The following is a 27,983-nucleotide window of genomic DNA, read 5'->3' as shown; positions in this document are numbered from 1 at the left end:
ATTGATACATTAGTATTATTATTAATGTCACATCAGATATCAGTCACAGGCTGAGACATTTTACTATGCAACCGGTACTTCAACTGATACTGATACCTTACATGAATATAAATACATTACGATGGCTATTCTTTATTGTCCCCATAGGTAAGTTTGTCCTGTACTCAAATGCTGCTCACATGAACACAAGTTAGTCCAAGTTACAGTAAAATAAGCTACATAAAACAAAACAGCACTAGCTATGTCAGTCACAGCAATAAACTGCACACAACAAATATTATATGCAGTTTATTGTTGATGCTGAGAATACTTTTTCACACTTGTATGTATTATGTTCAAGCCAAATTAAAACATGTTTTCCTGGACAATTAAATTCTTCATCTGACTTCTGCTGTAAATGCTGTTTTACAACAAAATATGTAAAACACAAAAAAAATCTACAAAAAAACAAAAACAAAACAAGAATATAAGCACTGAAGCCCTAGAAGATATTAAAAACCAAGTCGATAAAAATACAAACATAAGTAAGGTGATATGGATATGTTTGGTCTAACAAAGGGGGGAATGGGAAAAGGTTTTGGGAATAACAACACGAAGGAACCAAAAGGATTTTACTACATTTTACTAATGTCAGGTGTCATCATAACTGTACAACACTGAACAAAAGCTCCTGAAGCACCACAGTGAGTGAAACTGTCAACAAACGCAATAAAACTGTTGCTCAGTGTCGTCAGAATGCCTGTAGCGTCCTCTGCTGGTTTACCGACATATTGTTATAATGACCTGAGAAAGACGGTGGTCGGTGACGTGAATGGACGTTAAACACTGCTCCTGGTACTTGAGGATAAAGTGAGTTTGTTTCTTTGTTTTACTGTTGTCAGCATGTGGTGATGAAGATAAAATAGTTGTGTTCTTGCTGAAGTTTGGTATTCTGGTTGTTGTTATTTGACTAGATGGTGTCGCTGTGACGCAGCGTTTTTATTATTACTTTATTGCTAATTATTCCTCTACTACTGCGTTTATATCTGTTTTATGAACTTTACTACCACATTGTCCTCCTCAAGAAGCTTCAAACAACATTCCGCCTATTATTCAGACTTTATTTAATTTTTATCATCAATTTTACCCACTGGTTTTATTGACTTGACTCATCTGTTAGACGCGAGGCTAATCTGCAGTAGCTGAATTAGCTAACGATGCTAGGCTAAAATAAAGTTCTTATTTCCTGCATTAAAGAGTTACTTACACACTAACAGTTGTAAAAATATTGGTTTAAGTATTCCAGGTTTGTTAGTTACAGAGCAATTAGGATTATTTAATGTGATTCAGATGTTGTTGTTTTTTTCTTTGTTGCTATATTTATTTAGATGAATGTCTATTAAGTAGATGCAAGATAACCAACAATGTTTTTGTTACTAAACTGTAAACTACGATCTTATAGTGGTGAGACAGGGGGCTCGATTCCCTGACAGGGAGGCAAAGATCCTTTAACTTATGAGAGATACATGTTAATGTATTTGATCATTTATCGATGTTATCTTTGTATTTTTTGCTGGATCAGAGTTTTTCAGCAGCTGTTTCCATACACCCATTTGTTGGTGGTTGGCTATTATTTTCTTGAAAGTAATGGATAAAAATTCTTATATATTCTTTCACTGAACAGGACAACGAGCTGCTGGTATTCTTTTTGCAGTGTGGCACTCGACTTTCAGCCGATCATTTTTTACAGTGTGCAATGCAGCTGTGTGGTTAACTGCAGTGTTTGTGCTGTCAGTGTGTCAGTAGCCCTTTTTAGATAAAAGGCGGAACATCTGCTCCAAGGTAAGGGCCTGTCTTTCTAAAACGGAGGCGTAAACATGTGCCGCTGAGATCCAGGAGACACTACCATCTCCTGGAGCTCAGTGGCTGTCCAGTTGCTCAGCTTAATGCCCGCGGATGAAGTGATGGACTGACTGCTGTGATCAGCTGTTTCTTGGTTTTAAAACTCCTCGGCTGTGGGTCGCACAACAGTGCAGGTCATTGACACCTCCGCCCATCTCACCCACGGCCGGCACATTTCCGCCACGGTTTTAGATAGCAGTTGAGGCGGAAATAAGTGTATCTTGAGGCGGAAAATCGGCGGACCAGAACAGACCCCCAATTTGCCACCCTCTGTCTAAATCTGCAGATGAGCTGCCAAAAGGACGAGCACATTGGCGGTGCTCTGTCTAAAAACGGCTGGTGTGACTCGCTTCATCATGAAGATCGTTCTGCTTCTCGTTCTCCTCACAGGTACTCTGATCTTTAATGACTTTGCATCTGACTTCTTTCATGTCGTTACCTCGTTTAAAAAGTGATGACAACAGGAAAATAGAAAAGCAAAAGAGTTTTTTCTCCCGTTTTCAACTTTAAACAAACTTTTTGTGCTTAATGTTTCCTCTGAAGCGTCTGGTTGTGTTTTTGTGGCCATGTGTGCTTGTTATTGTTCTATTATTATTATTCTTAGTATTAGTAGTAGTAGTAGTAGTAGTATTTTCATTCTATTTAATGAGTGCACACATATTAAGGCGCTTCTCACAGAGGAACTGTGAGATATCAACGGTCTGATGAAGGGAACAAACCATGTTGTGGGTTTTACATTTTCTCACATCATCGGTTCAGTTTTTTGTGAGTTGCAGCTCAGCAAAAACAGACACAGTGAAGCAAAGTTGTCTGTAAAACAGATAAAAGGAAACATAATTTTGAAAAAGTAGAACAGTAACAAAACAGTTTTAAACAGGTGATACATCAATCTGACAGTTGAGATATTTTCAGTAACGAGCAGATTTTAGATGCTGACAAAGACTTAAGTTAATTTACTTGTTTTTTCTGTCTCTACAGTCAGTGAATGTGGCAGCATCAGCGTTGTTGGTCAAACAGGTCAGAATGTTACTCTGTCATGTAAATACAACTTCAAGTACTACGGAGAGCTGGTAGTCTGCTGGGGACGAGGAGACATACCAAGCAAAGGCTGCACCAACCAGCTCATCTCCACAGATGGTCGTAGAGTGATAGAAGGAACCAGAGCTTCCAGCAGGTATCAGTTACTGGGACGACTGGATGAAGGAGATGTTTCTCTGACGATACTGAACTTCACAGATTCAGATGCTGGACGGTACGGATGTAGAGTGGAAATCCCTGGATGGTTCAATGATGACAAACATCACTTTGATTTGACCATTGAGACAGGTGAGAGAATATTGTTAAAATATTTTGAAGTTTCTGCAGGAAGGCTGAAGTTTGCACAACTATTGTCTCTAGTAAAAGACTGTTAGTGTTTCAGCAGTGAGATCTACAACAGGAAGCAGACTGAAGCTTCATCTATTGGTTCAGTATAATTTCTCAATAATCCCTAAAATGTTACAAATGCAGTAGAAAGTGTCAGTTCTTCAGAGGTGTGATGGTTCAGAGGAAAACATATCATCTGTGAGGATGATGCTCACAAGTGTCCTTTGTTCAAATGTCCAAAGCTTTAGAGGTCCAAGAGTGATGCACTGAGGTCCAAAACTTGATCTTTTGTCCTCACTCAGGTCTAAATGAAAACAGGATGCCTTCATCCTGTTTTTGAAATTAGTTTATTCAGTCATGTGTTTCACAAAGTGATAAACCTTGCTCTCACTCTCATCTCTCAAACTACCAACCCAATCACCAGAATAAATGTTAGCGAAGTACCTTTCTGGAAATCCACAGATAAATTAAAACTGACTGTATATCTGTTAGTGTGACAGTCATGAATTGTTTCAGCCTCATAAACAGAGAGACGTCTACAGAGACCACAGCCAGTTCAACCACAGGTATTAGTGGTGAGGTGAGATAGAGACTTATACTTCCTGTGTGAACAGTAAAAAGGACAGAATGTGACTTTACTTTGTGTGGTTCATATCATGATAAATCTAAACTCCTTTTGACAAAAACAAATGACCCAAAATATAATTAACGTATATTTGCTTGTTGTTGCTGATTTTTGGTTAAAGCTGCCGTACATGTTGTCTTTCTGTTCGGTAACTTCCTGTTTTTAATGAGGTTAGCAGTGATGGAGTTTAACTAAGTATATTCTAACTGATCAAATCTGTACTACAGTCAATAAGTGTACTCCAAAGGGTGCAGTGAATGTTGTAGCCTTTACATGACAGTGTCAGGCAGATAATCATGGTAGCAGCCCAGTTTTTGTTTTCAGTATGATATATTTTGTTATAACTAGTTATGTTCTAAGGAAAATCATTTGGTGCATCCAACGAGGTCATCAGATCCAGCTGCCACATGAGACCAAACACCTTTAATCAGAGTAACATCTGTTACAGCTGCAGGACAACAAACAGATAATCTGATAATAAGAAGCGCTGCAGACTCTGAAGGTGCTTCACACAGTTGAACCGTCAGATATCAGTGGTCTGACGAAGGGAACAAACCAACATGTTGTGGGTTTTACACTTTCTCACATCACCAGTTCACTTTCTATTGTCTTGAGTTGCAACCCAGCAAAAAAAGACACAGTAAAGCAAAATAGTCTGTCAGTAAAACAGATTAAAAGAAACATAATTTAGTAACAAAACAGATTGAAACAGATGATACATCAATCTGACAGTTGAGATATTTTCAGTAACAAGCAGATTTTAGATGCTGACAAAGACATCTATAACTATAACCTTAAAAAATCTACAACATGAAATTTTGCTCATGGTATCACCAGGGTGTCTACTAATGAACTTGACCTTTATGAACATTGTTTGTGTACACAGAGTTTACTAAAAACAACGTTTTTGAACAACTCAGGCTTGTTCCATTAGACAACGTCATGGCAGCCCAGACAAGATTTGACGGGATGTTCTCAATGCTCGTGTTCATGTGTAGAGACCCTGGTGATGTTAACAAAAGGATAACATTTTACTACTGTCAGGTGTCATCATAACTGTACAACACTGAACAAAACCTCCTGAGTTGAGTTTGTTTCTTTGTGCTGTCAGCATGTGGTGATGAAGATAAAATAGTTGTTTTCTTGCCGAAGTTTGGTGTTCTGTTGTTGTTATTTGACTAGACGGTGTCACCACAACGCAGCGTTTTTATGTTTTATAAACGTTATTACCACATTGTCCTCTTCAAGCATTTAGCCTGTGATTCAGTCTTTATTGAATCTTGATCGTAGATTTTACCCACTGTTGTTATAGTTTTATTGACTTGAGTCACCTGTTAGACGCAAGGCTAATCTGCAATGCTAGGCTCAAATAAATTAACAAAGTTCTTATTTCCCACCTAAAACAGTTATTTACACACTAACAGTTGTAAAAATATTAGTTTTAGTATTTCAGGTCTGTTGTTTACAGAGCACTTAGGATTATTTAATGTGATTCAGATGGTTTTTTTGTAGCTATATTTATTTAGATGAATGTCTATTAAGTAGATGTAAGATACTGTGTGCCACCAAAACCTGACCAATACATTTATACATACATGTTAGATAGACTTTATGTACCAGCATTGGTTTTGTTACGGGTTAAAGGTTTGAATTGATCATTTTAATGAGATCATAAAGAATCCCATGTTTATTTGGAACAAGGGGCATTTTCCCTGCAATTTTGTAAAGTAAAAAGATTGTAGTTGTGTAGTGTAGTTTAACCAACAATGTCTTTGTTACTTAACTGTGAACAACAGTCTTATACAACTTAGACAACAAGCCATAATTGGCTTGGTTCTTTTCTGCCATGTTTTACTGCAGTTCTGCTCTCTGGCCACCAGATGGCCTCATTGAAAATGCATAGTTATGTTTTATATGTTTCAGCTCGACAGCGCCACTTGTCCATTCCCCCCCCCCCCCCCCCCCCATGTTGTGGATAAATTCGGTATGCCGTTTGCTGATAACTCATTCCCACATGTTTATCTCAAGCTCCTGGCGCGCTCCCAGCCTGGCACTTTTGCTGTCCTCCTTGGACAGATGCTGAAGCAAATAAATCAAAATTAACAACAAACCCATCCATTTTGTAGCCTATTTTTCTGCCGTTTCCTACTCCAGCTTTGACAGTTACAATGTTGCCATGGAGATGAATTCAAAGTTGCCACAGACTTGACGGAGTAATATTTTTAGTAATGAGTCAGACATTCTGTCATGCTGATTTCAGCGCGGTCTAAATTTCTTGTTGACCGATCAGATTGCTTGGTCAGAATTACTTGTTGTATAATTACAAAATATAGCTCTCCTCGTTATTATAGTGGTGAGTTAGGGGCTTCCATTCCCCGACAGGGAGGCAAAGATCCTTTAACTTATGAGAGCTACACAATAATGTGTTTTATCTTTTATCTATTTTATCTTTGTATTTTTTGCTGGATTAGATTTTTTCAGCAGCTGTCTCCACAAACCCATTTATTGGTGGTTGGCTATTATTTACATTTGAAAGTAATAGATAAAAATTCGTATTTATTCTTTCACTGAACAGGACAACGAGCTGTAGGTATTGTTTGCAGTGTGGGACTCGACTGTCAGCCGTTCATTCTTTACAGTGTGCAATGCAGCTGTGTGGTTAACTGCAGTGTTTGTGAACTCAGTGTGTCAGTAGCCCTTTTTAGATAAAAGGCAGAACATCTGCTCCAAGGTAAGGGCCTGTCTTTCTAAAACGGAGGCGTAAACATGTGCTGCTGAGATCCAGGAGACACTACCATCTCCTGGATCTCAGCAGCTGTCCAGTTGCTCAGCTTAATGCCCGCAGATGAAGTGATGGACTGACTGCTGTGATCAGCTGTTTCTTGGTTTTAAAACTCCTCGGCTGTGGGTCGCACAACAGTGCAGGTCATTGACAACTCCGCCCATCTCACCCACGGCCGGCACATTTCCGCCACGGTTTTAGATAGCAGTTGAGGCGGAAATAAGTGTATCTTGAGGCGGAAAATCGGCGGACCAGAACAGACCCCCAATTTGCCGCCCTCTGTCTAAATCTGCAGATGAGCTGCCAAAAGGACGAGCACATTGGCGGCTTGGTGCTCTGTCTAAAAACGGCTGGTGTGACTCGCTTCATCATGAAGATCGTTCTGCTTCTCGTTCTCCTCACAGGTACTCTGATCTTTAATGACTTTGCATCTGACTTCTTTCATGTTGTTAAAAAGTGATGACAACAGGAAAATAGAAAAGCAAAAGAGTTTTTTCTCCCGTTTTCAACTTTAAACAAACTTTTTGTGCTTAATGTTTCCTCTGAAGCGTCTGGTTGTGTTTTTGTGGCCATGTGTGCTTGTTATTGTTCTATTATTATTATTCTTAGTATTAGTAGTAGTAGTAGTAGTAGTATTTTCATTCTATTTAATGAGTGCACACATATTAAGGCGCTTCACACAGAGGAACTGTGAGATATCAACCGTCTGATGAAGGGAACAAACCAACATGTTGTGGGTTTTACACTTTCTCACATCATCGGTTCATCGGTTTGACTGTAAAACAGATAAAAGGAAACATAATTTTGAAAAAGTAGAACAGTAACAAAACAGTTTGAAACAGGTGATACGTTTCCTTAGTTCAAATGTCCAAAGCTTTAAGTTAAGTTAAAACTGACCGTATATCTGTTGATCTGACAGTCATGAATTGTTTCAGCCCCACAGATGACCACATTCACTTTTAACAGAGAGACGTCTACAGAGACCGCAGCCAGTCATACAACAGTTACCGGTACTGAGGTGAGACAGAGACTCATATTTCCTGTGTGAACGGTAAAAAGTACAGAATGTGACTTTACATGGTTCGTATATTCTAAATTCCTTCTCTAGAAAAACAAATGCCCCAAAATAATGTATATTTGCTTGTTTTTGATTTTTGGTTAAAGCTGCCATACACGTTGTCCTTCTGTTTGGTAACTCTCTGTCTGTTTTTAATGAGGTTAGCAGTGATGGAGTGTAAATTAATATATTTACTTAAGCACTGAACTTAATTACATTTTCTGCTGTTTAAACTGCTCCACTACATTCTGGAGGCAAATATTGGATATGTTTTTACTTGTAATTTTGATGCTTTATTACATTTATTACAAGAAAACTACTCTTAAAAACGTATGTGCATTTCATACCAGATCCTTTAAGACTTCAACCCAAGTCCTATTTGTATTGGTGACTTTCACTGTCATTTAAGTTCAGTATATCTTTACTTCGAATCAAGTTTGACTCTGAGGTATGAACTACACTGATTATGTGTTAAGTCCTTCAGAGAAATTGTTTTGTTTACCTGCACAGATAAAACAAACTAATGACATTCAGGAAAATGAAGATCACTGTACAGTGAGAGGAAAAAATACTCATGGTTACTAACTAAATGATATCACAGAAAAGATATACTTAAAGTATATGTCTCATCATATATTTTTATACATGGGTGCACCTCATGATTGACTTGTGCTAGTTACCATGGCATCAGACATGTTTATACAGCCTAACAGCTCTTTGTTTGTTTGTTTGCTTGTTTTTGCTGACAGACGTTCGTCCAGCAGCAGCAGCAGGTCGACAGTCTGCAGAGCTTCATTGGAAACACAGTGAGGGTCTCCTTCATCGTCTTCATAACTGCACTGCTGCTGACTTCTGCTTACAGTCAGTACACACACACACACACACACACACACACACACACACACACACACACACACGCATACAACCCTCAGTGTACAGTGTATTAATTTGCACAGCTGATGTTTGTTTAGTCAGACAACCAGGTGATCAAATTTAGCATATTTCTTGCTTTAGTTATGAGTCTAACTGATACTGAAGTAATAACAGGTGTTTTATTCATTTTATATCTGAAGGATTTTGGAGGCCCAATCAGAGACCAGAGACTGACAGGAGGCTGAACCAATCAGAGGAAGAAGAGGTGTACAGCTCTGTGCATCTGCTACTGTGAAACATGTTTTTTGTTTGAGTTGTCTCTTCACTTTTAGCCCAGCTGGGCCACCGTACAGACCTTCATCACAGCTGTCAGAACATTATTTATTGCTGGAAAATCATCAATGTGCTTTTTTCGCTGTTGGAATGTAACAAGGTACATTTACTCATTTACTTTCCATTTTTATGTTTCTTTCTGCCTCTGCTCCACTACAACTAAAAGGGAAATGTATTTTTCAGTCCAGTACATTTATCTGACAGCTTTAGTTACAGATCAAGATTTTCCATATTAAAGTTAATAAGAGTTGTTTTGTGACTTTGAGTTGATGTCAGTTTCAATAAAGACACATTTCTCAACTGAACGTCTCACTTTGTTAATTAAACTGTTCAAATGAGCCAGTAATTCACAAAAAATAAAAGATGAGTGAAAAAATTGGAAACAAATTTGCGTATCAGAAATGACTTTTTTTTTTACTTAACTGGTGACCTTTCAGAGGGCCCAACAGAGATACACTGGACTCAAGTAGCTAACTGTATATAAAATAGTCTAAACTAGCTTCACCTGGAGAAGCTATAACAGTACCTTACATGAATATACAAGAGTGTAAGGTTGTAACTGATTTGAAAAGTGTGGGGGAGTGGGTGAGAGTGGGTCCACTTGATTACTAACATGGCATACGCTGGCGCTGCATCAGCTGGGCGGAGTTTGCCATCAAATTAATGTAAAATAAGCACATCGGTATACGCTGGGGTAGATTAAAGGGATAGTTCGGATGTCTTGAAGTGGGGTCATATAAAGTACATATCTATAGTCGGTCTGTTCCATACTGTAATCACTGATCAGCGCAGCCACAGTTTGGAGAAGTAGAGAGCCGCTCCAGCCCAGACGCTCAGCTTTGTGCTGCAGTGAACAGGGTCCAGAGAAAAAGCAAAATAAACCACCTAAATCAAGGCTCACCTTAAAAAATCTATAACTATAACCGTAAAAAATCTACAACATGAAACTTTGCTCATAGTATCACCAGGGTGTCTACTAATGAACTTGACCATTATGAACATTGTTTGTGTACACAGAGTTTACTAAAAACAGCGGTTTTGAACAACTCAGGCTTGTTCCGCTAGACGTCATCATGGCAGCCCAGACATACTTGGAGAATGACACAATGTTCTCAATGCTCGTGTTCATGTGTAGAGACCCTGGTGATGTTAACAAAAGGATAACATTTTACTACTGTCAGGTGTCATCATAACTGTACAACACTAAACAAAACCTCCTGAAACACCACAGTGAGTGAAACTGTCATCAAACGAAATAAAACTGTTGTTCAGTGTCGTCAGAATGTCTGTAGCGCCCTCTACTGGTTAGTCGACATATTGTTATAATTACCTGAGAAAGACGGCGGTCAATGATGTGAATGGACGTTAAACTCTGCTCCTGGTACAAGAGGAGAAAGTGAGTTTGTTTCTTTGTGTTATTGCTGTCAGCATGTGGTGACAAAGATAAAATAGTTGTTTTCCTGCCGAGGTTTGGTATTCTGGTTGTTGTTATTGATGGTGACGCTGTGACGCAGCATTTTGATTATCATTTTATTGCTAATTATTCCCCTATTATGTTTATCTGTTTTATGAACTTCATTACCACATTGCCCTCCTCAAAAAGCTTCAAACAGCATTTAGCCTATTATTCAGACTTTATTTAAGCTTGATCGTTGATTTTATCCACTACAAGGCTAATCTGCAGTAGCTAAATTAGCTAACAATGCTAGGCTAAAATAAATTAATAAAGTTCTTATTTCCTGCCTAAAAGAGTTACACACTAAGAGTTGTAAAAATATTGGTTTAAGTAATTCAGGTCTGTTATTTACACAGCAATTAAGATTATTTAAAGTGAAACTCTCGCCAAAAAGCAACCGAGGCTTTATTTGTGATTGAATATGAGTAAAACCTTCCTGCGTGTTCTGTTGTCTTCAGCTGAGTGATAGCATCTCAGCCAAGTGGTCACATATGGAGCTGGGTTCCACTGGGTTAGAGGTGGGCCATGTAGCTTGATGAACATCAAGGCAGACACCCGTTCAGTTAACAATTTGCTTCTCATTGGGGTGATTATCAGATTCATCTGGCTGAATCCCCTTCGCATTCTGCTGTGCTGCATGGTATCATTCTGGTACAGTTCAGCAGAGGCCTCAGCTCGGCAGGTGGAACATCTCCAGCAGTAGTCTCAACAAAATCACAGAATGCATTTATAACAGTACTAGTTGGCAGCCTGAAACGTTAGCATAGTTCACTCACTTGCACCTCTTCATATCCACATGGCATGTACTGAGCCAGTGGTCAGTTCTCACGTTCCAGAACTTTCAGTTGCGTGAGCAACTGAACAAAGTCAGAGGTCGACTGTGACGGGGCCTGTGAGGCTGTTCCATGGAGTGACGCAGTAGCGAACATCCTATTGCTTAGGTTGTTGCTAAGACTCTGGAGAAACTGTTGACTGTTGATGGTGACAATCTTGGAGTTGTCTGTGAGCACAACTGTGCCCAGTTTGCTTTGTGATATTGCCTCTTCGGGTGCAAGGACCTTGGTCCCAGGTCGCTCCCCATGTCCAACGAATGCTGTGGAGGATCAGCTTGTCAGCGTAGGTGACTGACGTTGCGTGCTTCTGCAAACATTCAGATAACAGAGCCAACTCGCTCATCGCATCGTACATAAGCGCCAAATCCAAAAGGAACTGCTTTAAAGTCTGTCGCTTTAACAGACCGCTGTACAGTTTTTTGTCGTTTGCTGATCGCTTCTCAACCGTCATCGCATAGTGAAAGTGAGTTATTCCAAACAGCAGATACTGTGCGATACGAACTGGCAACCCATCTGGTGCTCAACACTCGGCATATCTTTCCTACTTGTTGGTGCAACTCGGCAGCACACTCGGCCAGTTCTCGTTGGTTTAGGGTTGATCGGCTGTAGACAGTGTACAACTTGCCCATAAATGCCTGAAAATGATTCACACTGCTCACGTCAGACACTGTGTCCCCCACAGCCAGCTCCAAGCAATGGTTTAGGCAATGCCAAGTGATGATGTTGGGATACAGATCACAAAGCTGCTTGGCCACACCCAATTTGCGTCCCAACATGACATTAGCCCCATCGCTTGCAAAAGCAACAAAATGTTTTGTTGTTTTTTTTTTAAGTAAGCATCATGGAAGCCATGTGCTCCAAGGCATTTTAGCAGGTGTTGGGTAATTGTTTCTGCTCTCTGGTCTGAGAGCTCAATTAAATCCAAAAACATTAAGCGTGGGTCGCAGGTCTTGTCCATTTCACATTTCATGTAAACAGTCAATGTTGTTTTGCACCCTAGGCTCGCCAACTCATCTATAAGAACAGATTTTGCAGCCGAGTTTTCCATCCCTAAAATCGATCCAGGGGTAGGTGGTTTGTTTTTGAGTCCACACTTCCTCAGTCCATAACTCCAGGAAACGTGACCTAGCAACATATACACCCCTGCTTACACCACATAGTTAACCAGCCATAATTGGCTTGGTTCTTATCTGCCCTGTGGTCATGATTTATGGCAGTTCTGCTCTCTGGCCACCAGATGGACTCACTGAACTGACCACAGAATGTCGCTTTGATCAAACATGGTTTCCTTTTTACTTGGAATTAATATCAGTTATCTACAGGAGGTCCATTTTACATTTAAATTAATTTTACTTTTTAATTTAATGAGACACACCTGCAGTATGCTTAATTAAAAAAAGATAATAATAATGATAAAATCTTACAGCAGGATTACGGTAGCCCTTAAAGTTTCTACCCCCTTGCCAAACCATGCAAAAAACGTTCATGGACGGAATTTCTGCTTGTAATTTATGGATAACATGCTGAGACTGCTGCATTTTCACCACATTTTAACTGCTGTCTAATGAGAGGAGGAATTAGTGTTTTACTGATTGATGGAAAACAATTAATTCCCTCTTAAAGTCCTGCTGTACTGTCATAAAGTCTGAACTGTAGTTTGCTCTAGTGGTCATTTGTGTCGTTTATGTTCCTGTGAAATTGAACAAAAGAAAATGCATGTTTCAGCTCGACAGCGCCAGGTGTCCATTGACCCCTGTGTTGTGGATATATTCGGTATTACAGAATTATTGCAGAATTAGAAAATATGGTTCCCCTCGTTAGTATAGTGGTGAGATAGGACCCACTTGTTTGTGGTTGGCTATTTTTTACTTTTGAAAGTAATAGATAAAAATTCTTACATATTCTTCAAGTGAACAGGACAACAAGCTGCAGATATTTTTTGCAGTGTGGCACTCGACAGTCAGCCCTTGATGAAATGAAACTCAGAGTTCGAGGAAGCAGCCGAAACCAAAGGCCACAAGCAGGATGTCATGTGTTGAACACAACACAAGACTCATCTGACCGATATGTTAACACTAACACACTGGCTACCATAAGAAGCTCTAAAGTCATCAGCCTGGTTAAGATGTAGTAACTGATGAGATCACCTCCCCCCGAGATATTTCCTTTACCTCTAAAATGTGGTCCATTTGATAAAATTCTGTTCTTAACAGATGCATCAGTAGATTTGGGTCATACATGAAGACCAAACCACAATATGTCATCCCTGCCAGAGAAATATGAGATAAAAAGGTAAATGATATTTAAAAAAAAAATCCCAAAGATTTTTACTTGATAGGTTTTAATTGATTGATCCTAATTTATCTCTTACTGTTGTAAGTGATTAATTCATCATGTAGTCTCTGTTAGGTGTTTTTAGTTTGTGGATCATTCTTTACAGTGTGCAATGCAGCTGTGTGGTTAACTGCAGTGTCTGTGATGTCAGTGTGTCAGTGTGACTCGCTTCATCATGAAGATCGTTCTGCTTCTCGCTCTCCTCACAGGTACTCTCTGATCTTTACTGACTTTGCATTATTACTGACTTGTTTCAAATCGTGTCCTCATTTAGAAGTGATAAAAACAGGAAAATTCTTCTTCTTGTGAACTTCTTGTGCTTGTTATTCCTTCTGAAGCCTCTGGTTGTGTTTTTGTGACCATGTATGCTTGATATTATTACTATTATTATTATTATATTATCTTCACATTATTTAATGAGTCTTTTCTGTCTTTGTGTTTGCCTCATGTCTTTATTTTGTTTTGCATGCTGAATCGATTTTAAAACCAACAGTTACTACCTTGCTGTTACTGACAATAATATCTTTCTTGTTCTCGTCAACAAGTACCCCCCCCCTTTTTTTTTTTTTTTTTTGCAGTTTTTGAACCTTTTCTTTTCATTTCACTTCTCCTGCAGGCCAGTTTTCATTTTCAGTATTATATATTTTTTAATATTTTGTTATAAGGAAAATCATTTGTCACAGCCAAAGAGGTCATCAGATCCAGCTGTAACATGAGACCAAACACCTTTTTATCGGTGTAACATAACAGCTGCAGGACAACATTAACAGATAATCTGATAATAAGAAGAGCTGCACACTCTGAAGGCGCTTCACACAGATGAACCGTCAGATATCAGCGATCTGATGAAGGGAACAAACCAATATGTTGTGGGTTTTACACTTTCTCACATCATCAGTTCAGTTTCTGTTGTCTTGAGGTGCAGCTTAGCAAAAAAGACACAGTAAAGCAAAGTAGTCTGTTAGTAAAACAGATTGAAACAGGTGATACATCAATGTAACAGTTGAGATATTTTCAGTAACAAGCAGATTTTAGATGCTGACAAAGACTGAAGTTAATTTACATGTTTTTTCTGTCTCTACAGTCAGTGAATGTGGCAGCATCAGCGTTGTTGGTCAAACCGGTCAGAATGTTACTCTGTCATGTAAATACAACTTCAAGTACTACGGAGCGCTGGCAGTCTGCTGGGGACGAGGAGACATACCAAGCAGTGGCTGCACCAACAAGCTCGTCTCCACAGATGGTCGTGGAGTGATAGAAGGAACCAGAGCTTCCAGCAGGTATCAGTTACTGGGACGACTGGATGAAGGAGATGTTTCTCTGACGATACTGAACCTCACAGATTCAGATGCTGGACGGTACGGATGTAGAGTGGCAATCCCCGGATGGTTCAATGATGACAAACATCACTTTGATTTGACCATTGAGACAGGTGAGAGAATATTGTTAAAATATTTTGAAGTTTCTGCAGGAAGGCTGAAGTTTGCACAACTGTTGTCTTTAGCAAAAGACTGTTAGAGTTTCAGCAGTGAGATCTACAACAGGAAGCAGATTGAAGCTTCATCTATTGGTTCAGTATAATTCCTCAATAATCCCTAAAATGTTACAAATGCAGTAGAAAGTGTCAGTTCTTCAGAGGTGTGATGATTCAGAGGAAAACATATCAGGATGATGCTCATGAGCTTCATTTGTTTGAAGGTTAAATTTTGTCCTCACTCAGGTCTGACGTTTTAGAAACTTTTCAGGAATCTGTGTGTATCCTTTATACAGTCATGTGTTTCACAAAGTGGTGAACCTCGTTCTCACTCCCAACTCATCAAATACCCACCCAAGCACCAGAATCAATGTTAGCAAAGTACCTTTCTGCAAATCCACAGATTAGTTAAAACTGAACGTTTCTTTTTGTGGCATTTTTACATTCGTTTAGGTTGAATTTTCACCAACGCTGTGCTGGTGCTCTGTTTGCGTGCAAAAACCACTTGATAAAGGTGAGAAAAGCGTCATGGTTTCCTCATCTTTATGGTGGTTTGCAGGAAATGTCTGCAGGTGTTCTTAAAAATATCCAGTGGTCTGATTCGAACTGCATTACGGCAGATACTGTCATCTGGCCAGTGGCCTTAAAACTATGCTGTTCGCATTCCCCTCTAGAGTTTTGTACGTGAAGGGCTCCACAGTCAAGTTAGCTATAATAAATGCTTCTGGTCACAATTTTTTAAATAAAGCTTGCTGACAAACGGGTCACATATTATAGCTCATTAACATGGCAAAACGGTCCTGGTTCTGTTTTGACACAAACACCTCTTGGTATGGTTTAGGAAAAGATCAAACTTTGGCTCCATCCAGCCTCCCTGAGGTATTAGTACAAGATCTGAGGTCAAGATCTTCCATCACTGAAAGTGAAATGTAAAAATAAAGATGATAGAGATGAGTGAGAGAGGTGTAAACACAAGTTTTTTTTGCAATTGAAAAGATGATTTTAGTTGATCTGACAGTCTTCATCTTAAACATCTTAAACTCTCTGAGGTCACAGTGTCACATTCTGTTTCAGATCCACAGACGAACACATCAACTTCAAACACAGAGACGTCTACAGAGCAGCCGGCAGCCAAATATACAAGTACAAGTACAAGTGCAAGTGCAAGTACAGGTACAAACTCAAAGTAACTCACTGATCAGACTTGTTTCCAAAACTTTTTCCTTCATCATGACATCACGCTGCTGACACAGCTGCTCTAAAACCATCTGCTTTCATTTCCTCGTCCTGCAGGTCACATGAATTTCACAGAGACACTCCTAACTTCCTCCTCCAGTAGCGTCAGTGCTGAGGTGACATAGAGACTTATGTTTCCTGTGAGAAAAGTTAAAAGGACTGCCTTACATGGCTCATATCATAACAAATGCCCACAATTTGAATAATATATAACCGCTTGTTGTTGATTTTTGGTTAAAACTGCCCTACACGTTGTCGTTATGTTCACTAACTTCCTGTCTGTTTTTGAATATCAGTTAGACTTTAAGATGTCGTTGACGTAATTGTGTTTTTGTGTGTTTCACATCAGCAGGAGAACAGCATTGCACCTGTGGTTCTAGTGTGTGCTCTGTTCGTGTTGATAGCTTTGGTCACAGCAGGTGGACTCGTCATTATCAGTAAGTCAAGAAGTATAACAGTTATTGTTCCGATAGCCAAAACCGATAACTTAAACCAAACGTCCCTCTTGAACCCAGAGAGGAACCAGTGGTTAGTCGTCCAGGGTCATGTGAAGTGTTCAGAACAGATCGCTTTGACTGAACTGACCCCAGACACTCGACTGTCCTGCTGTTGAGAGAGAGAGAGAGAGAGAGAGAGAGAGAGAGAGAGAGAGAGAGAGAGATATATATATATATATATACACATATATATATATATATATATATATATATATATATATATATATATATATATATATATATATAATATATATATATATATATATATATATATATATATAAAAGATAGCTGACGGTTGAGTCTCATTCCCAGGTCGTAATTATGGCGCTTTTAGTCTGATCAACCAACCCAAAACGTCAGTATGGACAACCTGGGAACAAGATGTAACTTGATGTCTATTATGCCACATGTCTCTCACATTAACCTCTCGTTAATTTGATTTCTGGTGTTTTTGTGTCTCTGCAGTCAAGAGATGGACTCTGCTCCATAAAACGTAAGTTTCGTCGTGTGACTCACTCAGATTGGGTAACGCATTTTAACTTCTTCTTTTCTTGCTCTGTTGATGGACTTTTTCCAAATTATGTTTTCAGTTTGAAGCTTCCAAGCAAAGAGCAGTTTAGAGACAATCATTATGAGACGTTGTGGTTGATAAAGAGTTGTTGGAACAAACTGCAGCCGCGTCTCTCTGATGACAAATCATATGTTGGCAGAGCCCTCGTGAGTCGGCAGATTTTTTTTTGCCTCAGGGGTCGGGAATCCACTTGCAACGGGTTTCTCACACCACAAGTGCTCAACGCCCTCCTCATTATCGCCTATCGTCTTCGTGCTACGGTTCAGTCAAGCTGCGTTGTGTTCAAACCGAAACTCAGCAATGACAGAAAAAAGACACAACCACAAACCACAGAGTAGAGGACCAGCCAAACAGAAGCGGAGGACCAGCGTCAGAACAGAAAATTGTGAATTTAGATAAAACTATTCCACCAGTCGTCCTACAGAGCGTCCTGAATGCGATCTTTTAATGTTTTCAAATTGCTGAGAAGAAAAGTAAAAACAAAATGGGGTTTTCACACTGCCCTAGCACATAAAATCTATGAATGCAAACCTTGTTTCAACCGAGTAGCAGCATCGTCGTCAGTCAAACATCACAAACTCAAGCTGAAAGATCTGTTTAAGTTTCAGCTGTTCCGCAAATATGTTTTGTACATTAAGGCTGCTGTAAGTGATATGTTTTTATTGAAGTAAATGCTAAGATCGATATGCATTCTAACAGGGATCAATGTCACAGAGTGTTTGTTAGTACCATTAGTATCCCTGAACACTTTATCCAATCAGGACAGAGAACTCCATAAAGAAGGCCGCCCTGTCTGCTAGTGAATGCAGGATCCGATCTTTGTCTAAACCCTTCCAGCATTTAATAATCTTAATGCGGAATTAAAACCTGATGTAAGGTGGTCTTTCTCTTGTGTCTGGCAGATTTTTTTATTGAGATTTTTTTAAGTAGGAACCGAAACTTTGAAACAGGTAGCCTACTCAAGAGAAGAAAGGAAACCTCTGAGGTTTCCTCTCTGACTGATGTGACATTCAGAACGCTCGCTGATGATCTCCGGACACAAAACGTTACAACGTAAATGTCAAAATCTGAACCACAGGAAAATGTGACCAAAGGAGGAGATGTTTGTCAAATATTGTAACCATAACCAACTAGCAGAGAAATAAATGTTTAAATGTGAACTTTTTACTTGAGAAACACACCCTTAATCGTAAGGTTCCTGTAAGGATCAGGATTATATCATTTCTTTACTAACCACTTTGTAGGGAAACACTGAGTCAACAAGTCACACTCAAGTCATTTGAATACGCGTAAATGTTCAAACTTTACTCTGCAAAGTGATAAAGTAAAGCGCGTAGCTGTGTGTAGTGTCTCAAACCATCCTAACTTTCTTTACAGTGACTTCCATATTATATATTTCTATCCAGGAATCATCCACGATATATTTTAACTTGGCAATACTAGTGCTAGCAAGGAGAATAATGAAAAACTAAACAGTGACCAATTATTTTTTCATTCTTTGTCTTCCAGCCCTCGGCAGCAGCAGGGCAACAGTTGGGCCTGGTTCAATTCGACTTCATCCTCCCTGCACATCCATAGATCAAGTTCGGCGGTGGAAAACGTTTACCAGATAGACGGAGGCGGCGATGGAGGCGAGTATGAGTACTGCCCCTGACCTCAGTGACCCGCTGAGAAGGGAGGCAGGACAACGACAAGCCCTGGGCAACAAACAGGAACTTGTCTCGTTGATTAAGAACCCATGCAGGGCTCTTGCAGTCCCCCAGATTGCCACCATGAGGCGGTGAGGAAGATATGAAACTGTCCTGGTTGAATCAGGAGGGCAAACAATGAGAACTCACAACATTTTTGCTCCATTGAGAAAAAGTCTCAAATACTTTACCCCCTTCTTCCAGAATTAGGGTTCCCAGGCTCTCCCAGTTACAAAAGAGGAACAGCTGTGTTAAATGCAGAAAAATAAATGGTGAAGTAATAACGACTTTTGTACAGTGTTTTCTAACAAGTGTCTTAATGAGTCTACTGAAGTTGTCACGGACATTAAACGTCATCACAGAGAAAACTGAGACTCATCTTCTCACTTGTCTGTCTTTACACGCCGACTTCAGTCTCAAACTATTCTAACTTTACAACTTGTAGATTGATCAGTTTATAGAAAACCTGTATAGTAATTGTGTAGTAAGAGACACTTAGTGGTGGAGACATTAAGTCACGCTAACTGCACTGCAGTCTGTTTAAACCGTAGTTTTTACCTTTAGTGATTTAATTTACATTTCAAAAATCACAAAGTGGTGCTCATCTGTGAAGATTGTTTGCTGACCAAAACCTTTAAGTATCATAAACTTTTGTTTGCCACAGAGATTATTTTCTGCAATATTCACTCAGTCCGATTTAAAAGATCTCATAGGTTTTTTTTTTTGTCAAGAAACCAGGGCGACGCTAACTCCTACAAAAATACGTCATCCATAAACGAGTCTATTGGTTGATAATCCTGCAGACTCTAACCAAACAAACATGGATCCTCATGTCAGCCAAAGACTTTTCAAGATTATTCAACATAATTGATTGTCATGGATATATTGTTGCTGTTGACAACCAGATGGATTTGCTGAAGGTCTGTCTCTGTCGAAGTATGATGTCATTGCACTGGATGGAGTTTTTTTTCCATAGCAACAGCCTCTGAGGCTCATGGGTACTGCAGTACTTTGAGCCTTTCAACAAACATTACATTCTCTGTTATTGCTCTGTTACTTTTCATTTCATCAACTGTCAATTGTGTATTTAATTTTGTTAAACACTGATGTAACTCTTGGATAATGTGCCTTAGTGATAAAACTGCTTTCTGTTCTGTTTCATCTTAAATAGTCGAAACTAAAACTGACCTTTTTTTGGCACAAATTCAGCTGTAATTCTGTTGTATACTGATCATTCCGTCATGTTGTGAGTAATTTAAGATTATGACAAATCATTAAAACAGGGACTGAGAGCAGCTGCTGGTATCAAACCTGAATCCTGAGTTTTGTTGCCATCTGGTGGATGAATCTTTGAACTACACACAGACTGGAGACCACATTTTTCTACTCTTAAGTGCCAAAACAAAAGTCACATGAGGATGTATTTTAATATAATTTGCATTCTTTATCTTAAGTACCAGTTCCTACCTGGATATGTAGGTGATTAAGAGAGAATATTGTGTAACATACCTCTGTTACACTCTTAACAGTATTGTTTATTCATGTATTCAGTCATATCTTTGACTTTTGGTGCTCCAGAGTTTAAATGTGATTTCTGTAAATTAAACAACATCCTTTAAAAAGACGTGTCATTGTTGTGACTCAGAGCAGTCAGTCTGACGAAACCGTCCAACTAAAAAGTAAGATAAATTCCAGTCTGGCAGGTCGGGCAGGTTAATCCAAAACCTTCGTCCCGCAATCGGAGCAGCTGAATCGCCTCTCAGTCAGACACACACACAGGTAAGATTATGATCTTTTTCATGCTTCTCCCTTGACATTAGTTTATTTAATCTAACATAAAACATTAAACAGTAAAAGTTGGGGGACCTGCTTCTTATTTTATACTACATTTCAAAGGAAACAGTATCCTTTTAACTGCACTACATCTATCTGACAGCTGGTTATTTTGCTGTTCATGTTTTTTTATTCAAAACACAGTCTTTTATATATGATAAGCAAAGTTGCGTCTGAACTCTTCATTGATTTTTTTTTGTTGTCTTGTAAAATATGTAGTTGGACTATTTTACTGTTTTCAATGCAAATAAATTAGTTTGGAAACTTCCAAAAAATCCACTTTATCACTTTCCAACACCTACAATCTGTTTTATTTGACTTTTTGTCTTTATCTGAGGTACAGACTTATCTTTGTAGAACCGTTTTCAAACAAGTTAACTGAAATGTGTGGTCACGTAAAGAGTTTTTTTTTTTTTTTTTTTTTTTTTCAGCGTAAAGAATCTGTGATGTGTGGTATAATGCTGGTATTTGTGATTGAGATGATCACCTGTTGACTGTCTGTGTCCTGTCTGAGGAGGATGAGCCTGCCGGTGTGGAGCCAGCCTCAGCGTGTGGTTGTCTACGCTGATGATGGTGAATGGACTTCTGGGATCTGTGACTGCTGCGACGACATGAGCGAATGTACAGTAACACTCTTTATTCCACTCAGAGAGACAGTGACCAACAGAAACAACCAGACCACACGTTGTTTTTCTTCCTTGATCTTTGAGTTCACAGCAAGCGGTTCATTAAATCAGGTTTTTGGAATGTCTTTGTAGCTTTGACATCCCATAATTTGGAATGTTGTCTCAAGCGTTGTTAGTAAACATCTGTTGTCATTGTAGCATCACAAGCTAGCATACCTTACAAAAATCAGCATACAGTTTTAAGAGCTGAAAGATAAATTTTTGTGAATCTATTTGTTTGTTAAATTTCTGTCTACAAATCTGTGTTTGGGGTTTGTAGTAATCATACAATCTAAAGCCTCATCAGTAGGAAACACCTGATAATGCTAAGCTAACTGACATGTCCTCATATACTCATTAAATGTTATTAGTATTCATTTAATAATTTTTGTGAAATGCAATTAAAATCTTTGAGACTGAATCATCATTAAACATCATTTATCAGGTCAGATATGTCAAATGTCCCCTTTTTTACCTCTATTGCTCTAAACGAGTCAGATATTAGCATGCTAACGTTGGCTTTTTAAGTTGGTTCAGTTAGCTACAAAACAGTTGGGCCTATGTTAAATATGTCAGTTAGAGGGTGTGAATATAAACTACTAATCTGTAAAGAACTAGTTTTTGAGGTGAATCCTCTTTTAATTGAATTATGATACAACTTGGTAAATACCAATATGTTTAGTTTTTAATTTTGTTCATACTGAAAATATGAGTTTATATTTGTATTTTGTATATTAATATGTTGGTATTTTGTGTCGAAGGCTGCTTTGCGTTCTGGTGTTGTCCCTGCTTTGCCTGTAAAACCACTAAAGCGTATGGTCAGTGCCTCTGTCTCCCCCTGCTGGACATCTTCAGCTTCGCTAATCCCATCACCATGTCCATGAGGGTGTCCATACGTCAACGTTATGGCATCAGAGTGAGGACACAACTCTTTATTACTACTGTGAACATTTAGTGTGTTTTCCTGTGCTTAATTGTGCCATGACGGCGGCGCGCTGGAAGTGTAGCAGCAACCGCGAATCGTTCAAAAATCTTCTTTTTAGTAAACTCTGTGTACACAAACAATGTTCTCAATGCCCGTGTTCATGTGTAGAGACCCCTGGTGATACTACGAGCAAAGTTTCATGTTGTGTCGAGCCTTCTTAGTGTTTTTAAAATAGCTAGCGTAAAAGTGCCCCTGCAACCCATTGAAAATTAGCTTGCCCAAAAACACAACTACGGTAAATGTTAAAAGTGCCTCTTTCCACATAATTATGCTTTTACACGAAGGTTTGACTCATATACATTCACAAATAAAGCCTTGGTTGCTTTTTGGCGAGAGTTTCACTTTAAGGCTGCTCTATTATCAATTCACTGAATTACATTTTACACACTCTTTTAAAGATTAAACCTCCAGACCGGTTTGGCTTTAAACCCTTTAAGGTAATCCATGTCTGAGTTCTGTCTACTCCACACATTGTTTCATTAATAAATCATTATGACGTTTTTTAGATACCAAACAGCAGTTTCTGCTGTTTGTTGGTAATGAATCACAGTTTTAAGGAGGTTAAACATGGAGGCCCACAGGGCTCTGTATTAGGCCCAAAAGTGTTTGCCAAGCACCCAAAACACTGCAGTTTTTTCTGGTCAAAGATCATACAAATATTTTTTTGTTCTGGCTATGAAAGACAATTACTGTTACAGTGTGTTAAATAGTCAATCTCAAGACATTGTCTGATGGAAATAAAGTATCCTTCGGATTGGAATAAAACTAAATGTATGTTTATTGGGAAAATGGTGATTAAACAAAATGTATATGGTGTTTACATTGACAGAGGATTTGATAATGAAACACAAATTTATTGGAAACCTCATATAGCATATATGTAGAGAAAAGTGTCTAAATCTCTACTGTTTTGAACATAGCAAACTGTTTAGTATTTGTACAGTGTGGTAATTCTACAGTGTAGTATTGGGACTTGTACAGCAGTGGAAGATGTGAGAACTCTTCTCTTGTGTTTTTTAGGGCAGTTTGTGCCAGGACTGTTTGTGTTCTACCTGCTGTCCATCCTGCGTCTGGTGTCAGATGTCCAGAGAGATGAAAAGCAGGAAACTCCCCACTGTGCTCAGTGACCTCATCTACCGCTGATGACGCGTTGTCTCTGTGACATCACCACTCCCAGCCCCTCCACATACAGATCAGTATCAGTCATTGCACGAGAGTAAACCAACAGGAAATACCACTGAAGTATGACATTTATTATCCGGCTTTACGTTTTGTTAACTTAGTTTAGAGCTTCATCCTCAAGTGTTCAACTGAATAACTTTGATAGTGTTTGTGTTTACTGAAATGTTTCTGTACACTTTACATGTATTAATTAACTCACACTTTTTGTAATTCTTCTGTTTTTATTTAATTTTACTAATACTTTTTGTTATATTTAATTGTAAGTATTCTTTATGCGTCATTGTTACAACACAGTGTACTCCTTTTATATTTCTGCGCTTATTAAGTCCTTAATTTATAATTTTTCCAATTTATGTATTTTAATAAAATACTGACTAAAAACCAAAGTATTTACCGCGTCATTACTAGTAAAGTAGAAAATCAAGAAGAAAGGAAATATGAGAAGAAATGCTCGGATCAGAAAGAAATGAAGAGAGTTTTTATTTCTTTACAGTCTCACCTCAGATCTATTTAGTATCTGATCGGGGGCTTTTGGTCATATGACATGATCTTCCTCAGCAAATGGAGTTTGCCTACAGAAAATGTAGATGATCTAAAACTTTCTTTGTGTGTATGTTTCGTTCAGCATCTTAAGAATTTCAAAACTGTTTATTTTTCTAATCTAGGAAACAGTAAGCAGTAATGTTATGTCAAGAAGTTATTGTGTATTCCTGCAAATTTCCTTCATGTTCAGCAGTGTAATGTTTGGTTTTTAGGATTTTAGGGAAAAGGAATATGATTCTTTTATTTTATCCCAAAATATCACAAGATCTGTAAATATGCAAATACTACTCCTGTAAATCAAAATGTAACAGAAGTAAACTCTCATTTTTGTTTTTGTTTTGTTTTTCTGTAAGAAAAATTGTTTTTTGATTCTCACCTATCATTATTTGTCCATACGTCAATGCTATGGTATCAGAGTGAGTGAAGCTTTGATTCATATTCAATCGCAAATAAAGCCTTGGTTGCTTTTTGGTGATTGTTTCCCTTTAAGGCTGCTCTATTATTAATTCATTTAATTATATTTTTCTAACACTCTTTTAAAGATTAAACCTCCCGAAATTTTTGGCTTTGAACCCTTTAAGGTAATCCATGTCTGAGTTCTGGCTACTCATCACATAGTTTCATTAATAAATCGTTAAGATGTTTTTTAGATAACAAATAGTAAAAGGAGGGGGAAAGGAACCTGATGGATGAAAACCTGTTTGGCCCTTTATTTTTGAAAGGTCAGGTCGTTGTTCCCCTCCGGTCCGCTGAGGGCGCTGTTGTTCTTCCTTCAGACAAACGGAGAGGAAGAAGAGACTCAAACACGTGTGGTTCAGTTTTTTTGCAGAGTGCGTGTTGTGACCGACCTAACAGGAATCAACCTGAAAACAACTGACCGCGTACCTATTATTAATCTTGATCAGAAATGACGAAGGTGAAGAAGGAGAAGGTCGCTGCGGACGGAGAGGAAGCAGCAGCCGCCGACGGGAACGAGAAGACTTACCAAGAGCTGATCGCAAATGTGAATCCGATCTCTCAACCGCTGGCCTCCAAAAAGCTCAGCAAGAAACTCTACAAATGCGTCAAGAAAGGTAACAACCACAGGTTATACATCTGGGAGTTTAACTGGGCTGCTGACATGCGGTGATCTCTGCTCATTCCCTCAGGTTTTAATTCGAGATTACCAAACTCAATTGAAAATATAATGGTTTTTCAGATATTCTGTGTGTCAGCATAGCGTACTCACGCATTATGTCGTGAAATGAGACATCGCACAATGCTTTACATTCTTCTGAATAATTCGGCAACAGGTCCCTGAAACTTTGGGCTCGTTTTCCTCGTGGAAGAAGCGTCTGGTGTTGTCAGGAAATGTTTGAATGGATTGTCTGTTCCGGTTCCTGCCTCGTGTTGGCAGCAGAGACGTATTAGAAATGATCCTGTGTCATTTTTAATCAGTCAGGTGTGTGTGTGTGTGTGTGTGTGTGTGTGTGTGTGTGTGTGTGTGTGTGCGCGCGCGCGCGCGCTGTTAACATGTAATTCTATTCACTCCCTCTTAGCTTTTTGTTAAAAGAATGCGGAAATGTATTGAAAAACATAAGGATTGAACGCCTTCTTGCATTTTAGCAGGCATTACAGAGGTCATAGGTCATCAATGAGATCTTTTACGAATGGTCGAACTCTCCTGATTAGTTCGGCATACATCTTTTAATTGAAATGAATTGTTAATTATTGTTATTATAATCATCATTGATTAGCCATTTGCCTCATTGGGGTGACTATTGTCCCTTCCTCCCTCAGGCTGCAGACAGAGACAAAAACAGCAATATGTTTTCATCATGTTAGTGTGCCACGAAGTTGTGTGAGAAAGATTGGAATGATTTTGTAGCGGAAATTAGGGTGAATAGAAATGTTAGTGTTTATTAAAATGACTGATGTTTGATTGAAATCTGGAACAGTGTATTCATGGTCCTTTCTTTCATTCCAGCTGCCAAAGTGAAGAACATCCGCCGAGGCGTCAAAGAGGTCCAGAAGTTTATCAACAAAGGAGAGAAAGGGTGAGTCAGCCATGTTGTTCCACTTTTCGCAGTAAAAGGCCATTCCGTCGCTTGACCACATACTCTTAATATTTAATCAGAGTTGGGTCAAATCTGAGGAGAAGGCTATTTCAGATTCAGACCATCTGCCACTTCTGATGTAGACGAACCTTTAACAACATAGACTTAATCTGTGTTTTGTGTATTTATTGATCTTTCTCTCCTCAGAATCGTGGTGCTGGCCGGTGACACGCTGCCCATCGACGTGTACTGTCACCTTCCGGTCATGTGCGAGGACCGAAACCTGCCATACGCTTACATCCCCTCCAAAGTGGTGAGTCTAAAAATCAAAATCGTCTTGAGTCTGTATGTCATCGAGTTGATATCAGTGTCTGGGTGGATAGAGGAGAGTTGATTAGACATTAGTCAGTTTTTAGTAATGCCACACAAATACAATAATGATGCAAAGTGAAAACTGCTGATATCAACTATATTTTCTCTGCAGTTTTCCTGTATTTGTTTACATTTCACCATATGCCAGATGGACTATGAGTGGTTTCTGTTTGCAGTGTACTCGTGAATGTATAGACAACTATCACTGCATTACTTTGATACGGAGGAAAACATGACGATTGTAAGGGAGGTCATTAATTCAAAGGAGCGTCTTTTCTCTGGTTTCTTGGTGGATTTCTGTACATTTTCCTTCATTGAACAATTTTGATAGTGTAATGTCTTGTGATAGTGTAATGTCTTGTGACAGTGACTTTTAATCTGGGTTCAAAATATTTATTTAGCTGATGTTTTCGTCCCAGTCGACTGAAAGCAAGTTTCTGCGTCTGTTTTCAGGATCTGGGTTCATCTGCAGGCTCTAAGAGGCCGACATGCGTGATCCTGATCAAACCTCATCAGGACTATCAAGAGGCCTACGACGAGTGTGTGGAGGAGGTGTCCAGCCTCCCCAAACCGCTTTGAGACAACAGTCAATCAGAGAAAAAGCTCTGAAGTCCCTGCCTTCAATAGACCCACACTTTAAAGGAGCAGTCCGGCATTTTAGGCAATCCTCGTTTCACATCAGTAGCTCCGACAAAACCCCAAAACGCCTCCCTTTTTCCTAAAATACCAATCAGACAGTTGGAGCCGTTGGAAGGTGGAGCCAATGTGCTAGCAGTCTCTGTGCTAAGCTAGGCTAAACCTCTCCTGGACCATCTGACTCTGGAGGAGACCAAGAACAAGAGGGTTTTAATAAACGTCAGTTTGTTTCTGTAAATAAACAGTGTGTTGTGTTTAAAGGAGGTTCCACTTCCTGTTGAGTGGGTGATGCTCCGAACTGATCAGGTCTGATTATCTTCACCGAAAATATTAAAATATTTTTGTCTATTTTTTCAACAAAATACAAAAATTACAAATGTTAATACAATTTCAGGCAAAGTAAACAACAGAGTTGTGCAGCTGATCAGCTTGATGAAAGGTCAGAAGACAGAAAGCTGTCAATTCTCAGTTAAAAGTTTGATCACTTTGCATACAAACTTTGTTTTTCTTCTACTGTAAATTGATTATGTGCTTTTTATTTTTTTGCCTCTTTTCACCAAATATTGATGGTGTTTTGGTGTCTCTGCAGTTCAATGTTTTAATTACTTATAAAAGTGACTGCATATCAGCTGAAGTTTCCTAGAAATATGTTAGATTTTACAAATTCTACCTTTCATAACTCTTGTTTTCATTTGTTTTTGTAATTAAAAGAAATGTGAACTGAC

General features: G+C 38.9%; 3 protein-coding genes and 1 long non-coding RNA gene across 9 annotated transcripts; 3 read left to right on the top strand and 1 right to left on the bottom strand.

Annotated features, from left to right (window-relative positions):
• The first annotated feature begins 819 nt into the window (after positions 1–819).
• LOC119031032 (hepatitis A virus cellular receptor 1 homolog) lies at positions 820–20,301 on the top strand. 4 transcript variants are annotated; one of them, XM_037119146.1, is made up of 9 exons: positions 820–849; positions 2,168–2,271; positions 2,860–3,207; positions 14,624–14,971; positions 16,088–16,186; positions 16,307–16,365; positions 16,602–16,686; positions 17,213–17,240; positions 18,828–20,301. In XM_037119146.1, exons 2-9 carry the CDS (start codon positions 2,238–2,240, stop codon positions 18,970–18,972), a joined length of 1,146 nt encoding a protein of 381 aa, XP_036975041.1. In that variant the 5' UTR covers positions 820–849; positions 2,168–2,237; the 3' UTR covers positions 18,973–20,301. The 4 variants fall into 4 exon arrangements, with proteins under 4 accessions (XP_036975041.1, XP_036975040.1, XP_036975042.1 ...); XM_037119145.1 differs by having other exon boundaries at positions 822–849; positions 16,599–16,686; XM_037119147.1 differs by lacking the exons at positions 820–849; positions 2,168–2,271 and adding an exon at positions 6,949–7,057 and having other exon boundaries at positions 3,073–3,207; positions 16,599–16,686.
• Positions 19,118–25,722, bottom strand: LOC119031035. 3 transcript variants are annotated; one of them, XR_005078495.1, is made up of 6 exons: positions 25,443–25,722; positions 25,100–25,267; positions 24,897–24,984; positions 23,542–23,669; positions 21,327–21,437; positions 19,118–19,252 (listed from the first exon to the last, which is right to left on the bottom strand). It is a non-coding gene; the product is annotated as an uncharacterized LOC119031035 (long non-coding RNA). The 3 variants fall into 3 exon arrangements; XR_005078494.1 differs by having other exon boundaries at positions 21,327–21,440; positions 24,912–24,984; positions 25,443–25,693; XR_005078493.1 differs by having other exon boundaries at positions 21,327–21,440; positions 25,443–25,692.
• LOC119031034 (cornifelin homolog B-like) lies at positions 21,324–24,703 on the top strand. The gene is made up of 3 exons (XM_037119151.1): positions 21,324–21,460; positions 22,266–22,420; positions 23,510–24,703. Exons 1-3 carry the CDS (start codon positions 21,358–21,360, stop codon positions 23,630–23,632), a joined length of 381 nt encoding a protein of 126 aa, XP_036975046.1. The 5' UTR covers positions 21,324–21,357; the 3' UTR covers positions 23,633–24,703.
• Positions 25,001–27,983, top strand: nhp2 (NHP2 ribonucleoprotein homolog (yeast)). The gene is made up of 4 exons (XM_037119150.1): positions 25,001–25,287; positions 26,181–26,250; positions 26,458–26,563; positions 27,076–27,983. The coding sequence occupies exons 1-4, from the start codon at positions 25,122–25,124 to the stop codon at positions 27,199–27,201; spliced, it is 468 nt and encodes a 155-aa protein (XP_036975045.1). The 5' UTR covers positions 25,001–25,121; the 3' UTR covers positions 27,202–27,983.

This window comes from Acanthopagrus latus, chromosome 13 (assembly GCF_904848185.1).
Source record: "Acanthopagrus latus isolate v.2019 chromosome 13, fAcaLat1.1, whole genome shotgun sequence".
Classification (NCBI taxonomy): domain Eukaryota; kingdom Metazoa; phylum Chordata; class Actinopteri; order Spariformes; family Sparidae; genus Acanthopagrus; species Acanthopagrus latus.
The sequence above is the reverse complement of the archived record's forward strand: the minus strand, read 5'-3'. Positions and strand labels throughout refer to the sequence as shown.

What these genes read in the sequence shown, in the direction of transcription:
- LOC119031032 (XM_037119145.1), top strand. Translation starts at nt 2,238, where the DNA reads ATGAAGATCGTTCTGCTTCTCGTTCTCCTCACAG. An exon ending in AAGTGCAAGTGCAAGTACAG is followed by an intron (nt 16,187 to 16,306) that starts GTACAAACTCAA and finishes CTCGTCCTGCAG; the next exon opens with GTCACATGAATTTCACAGAG. An exon ending in TGGACTCTGCTCCATAAAAC is followed by an intron (nt 17,241 to 18,827) that starts GTAAGTTTCGTC and finishes TTTGTCTTCCAG; the next exon opens with CCCTCGGCAGCAGCAGGGCA.
- LOC119031034 (XM_037119151.1), top strand. Translation starts at nt 21,358, where the DNA reads ATGAGCCTGCCGGTGTGGAGCCAGCCTCAGCGTGTGGTTGTCTACGCT. An exon ending in CTGCGACGACATGAGCGAAT is followed by an intron (nt 21,461 to 22,265) that starts GTACAGTAACAC and finishes TTTGTGTCGAAG; the next exon opens with GCTGCTTTGCGTTCTGGTGT. An exon ending in GTCAACGTTATGGCATCAGA is followed by an intron (nt 22,421 to 23,509) that starts GTGAGGACACAA and finishes TGTGTTTTTTAG; the next exon opens with GGCAGTTTGTGCCAGGACTG.
- nhp2 (XM_037119150.1), top strand. Translation starts at nt 25,122, where the DNA reads ATGACGAAGGTGAAGAAGGAGAAGGTCGCTGCGGACGGAGAGGAAGCA. An exon ending in ATCAACAAAGGAGAGAAAGG is followed by an intron (nt 26,251 to 26,457) that starts GTGAGTCAGCCA and finishes TTCTCTCCTCAG; the next exon opens with AATCGTGGTGCTGGCCGGTG. An exon ending in CTTACATCCCCTCCAAAGTG is followed by an intron (nt 26,564 to 27,075) that starts GTGAGTCTAAAA and finishes GTCTGTTTTCAG; the next exon opens with GATCTGGGTTCATCTGCAGG.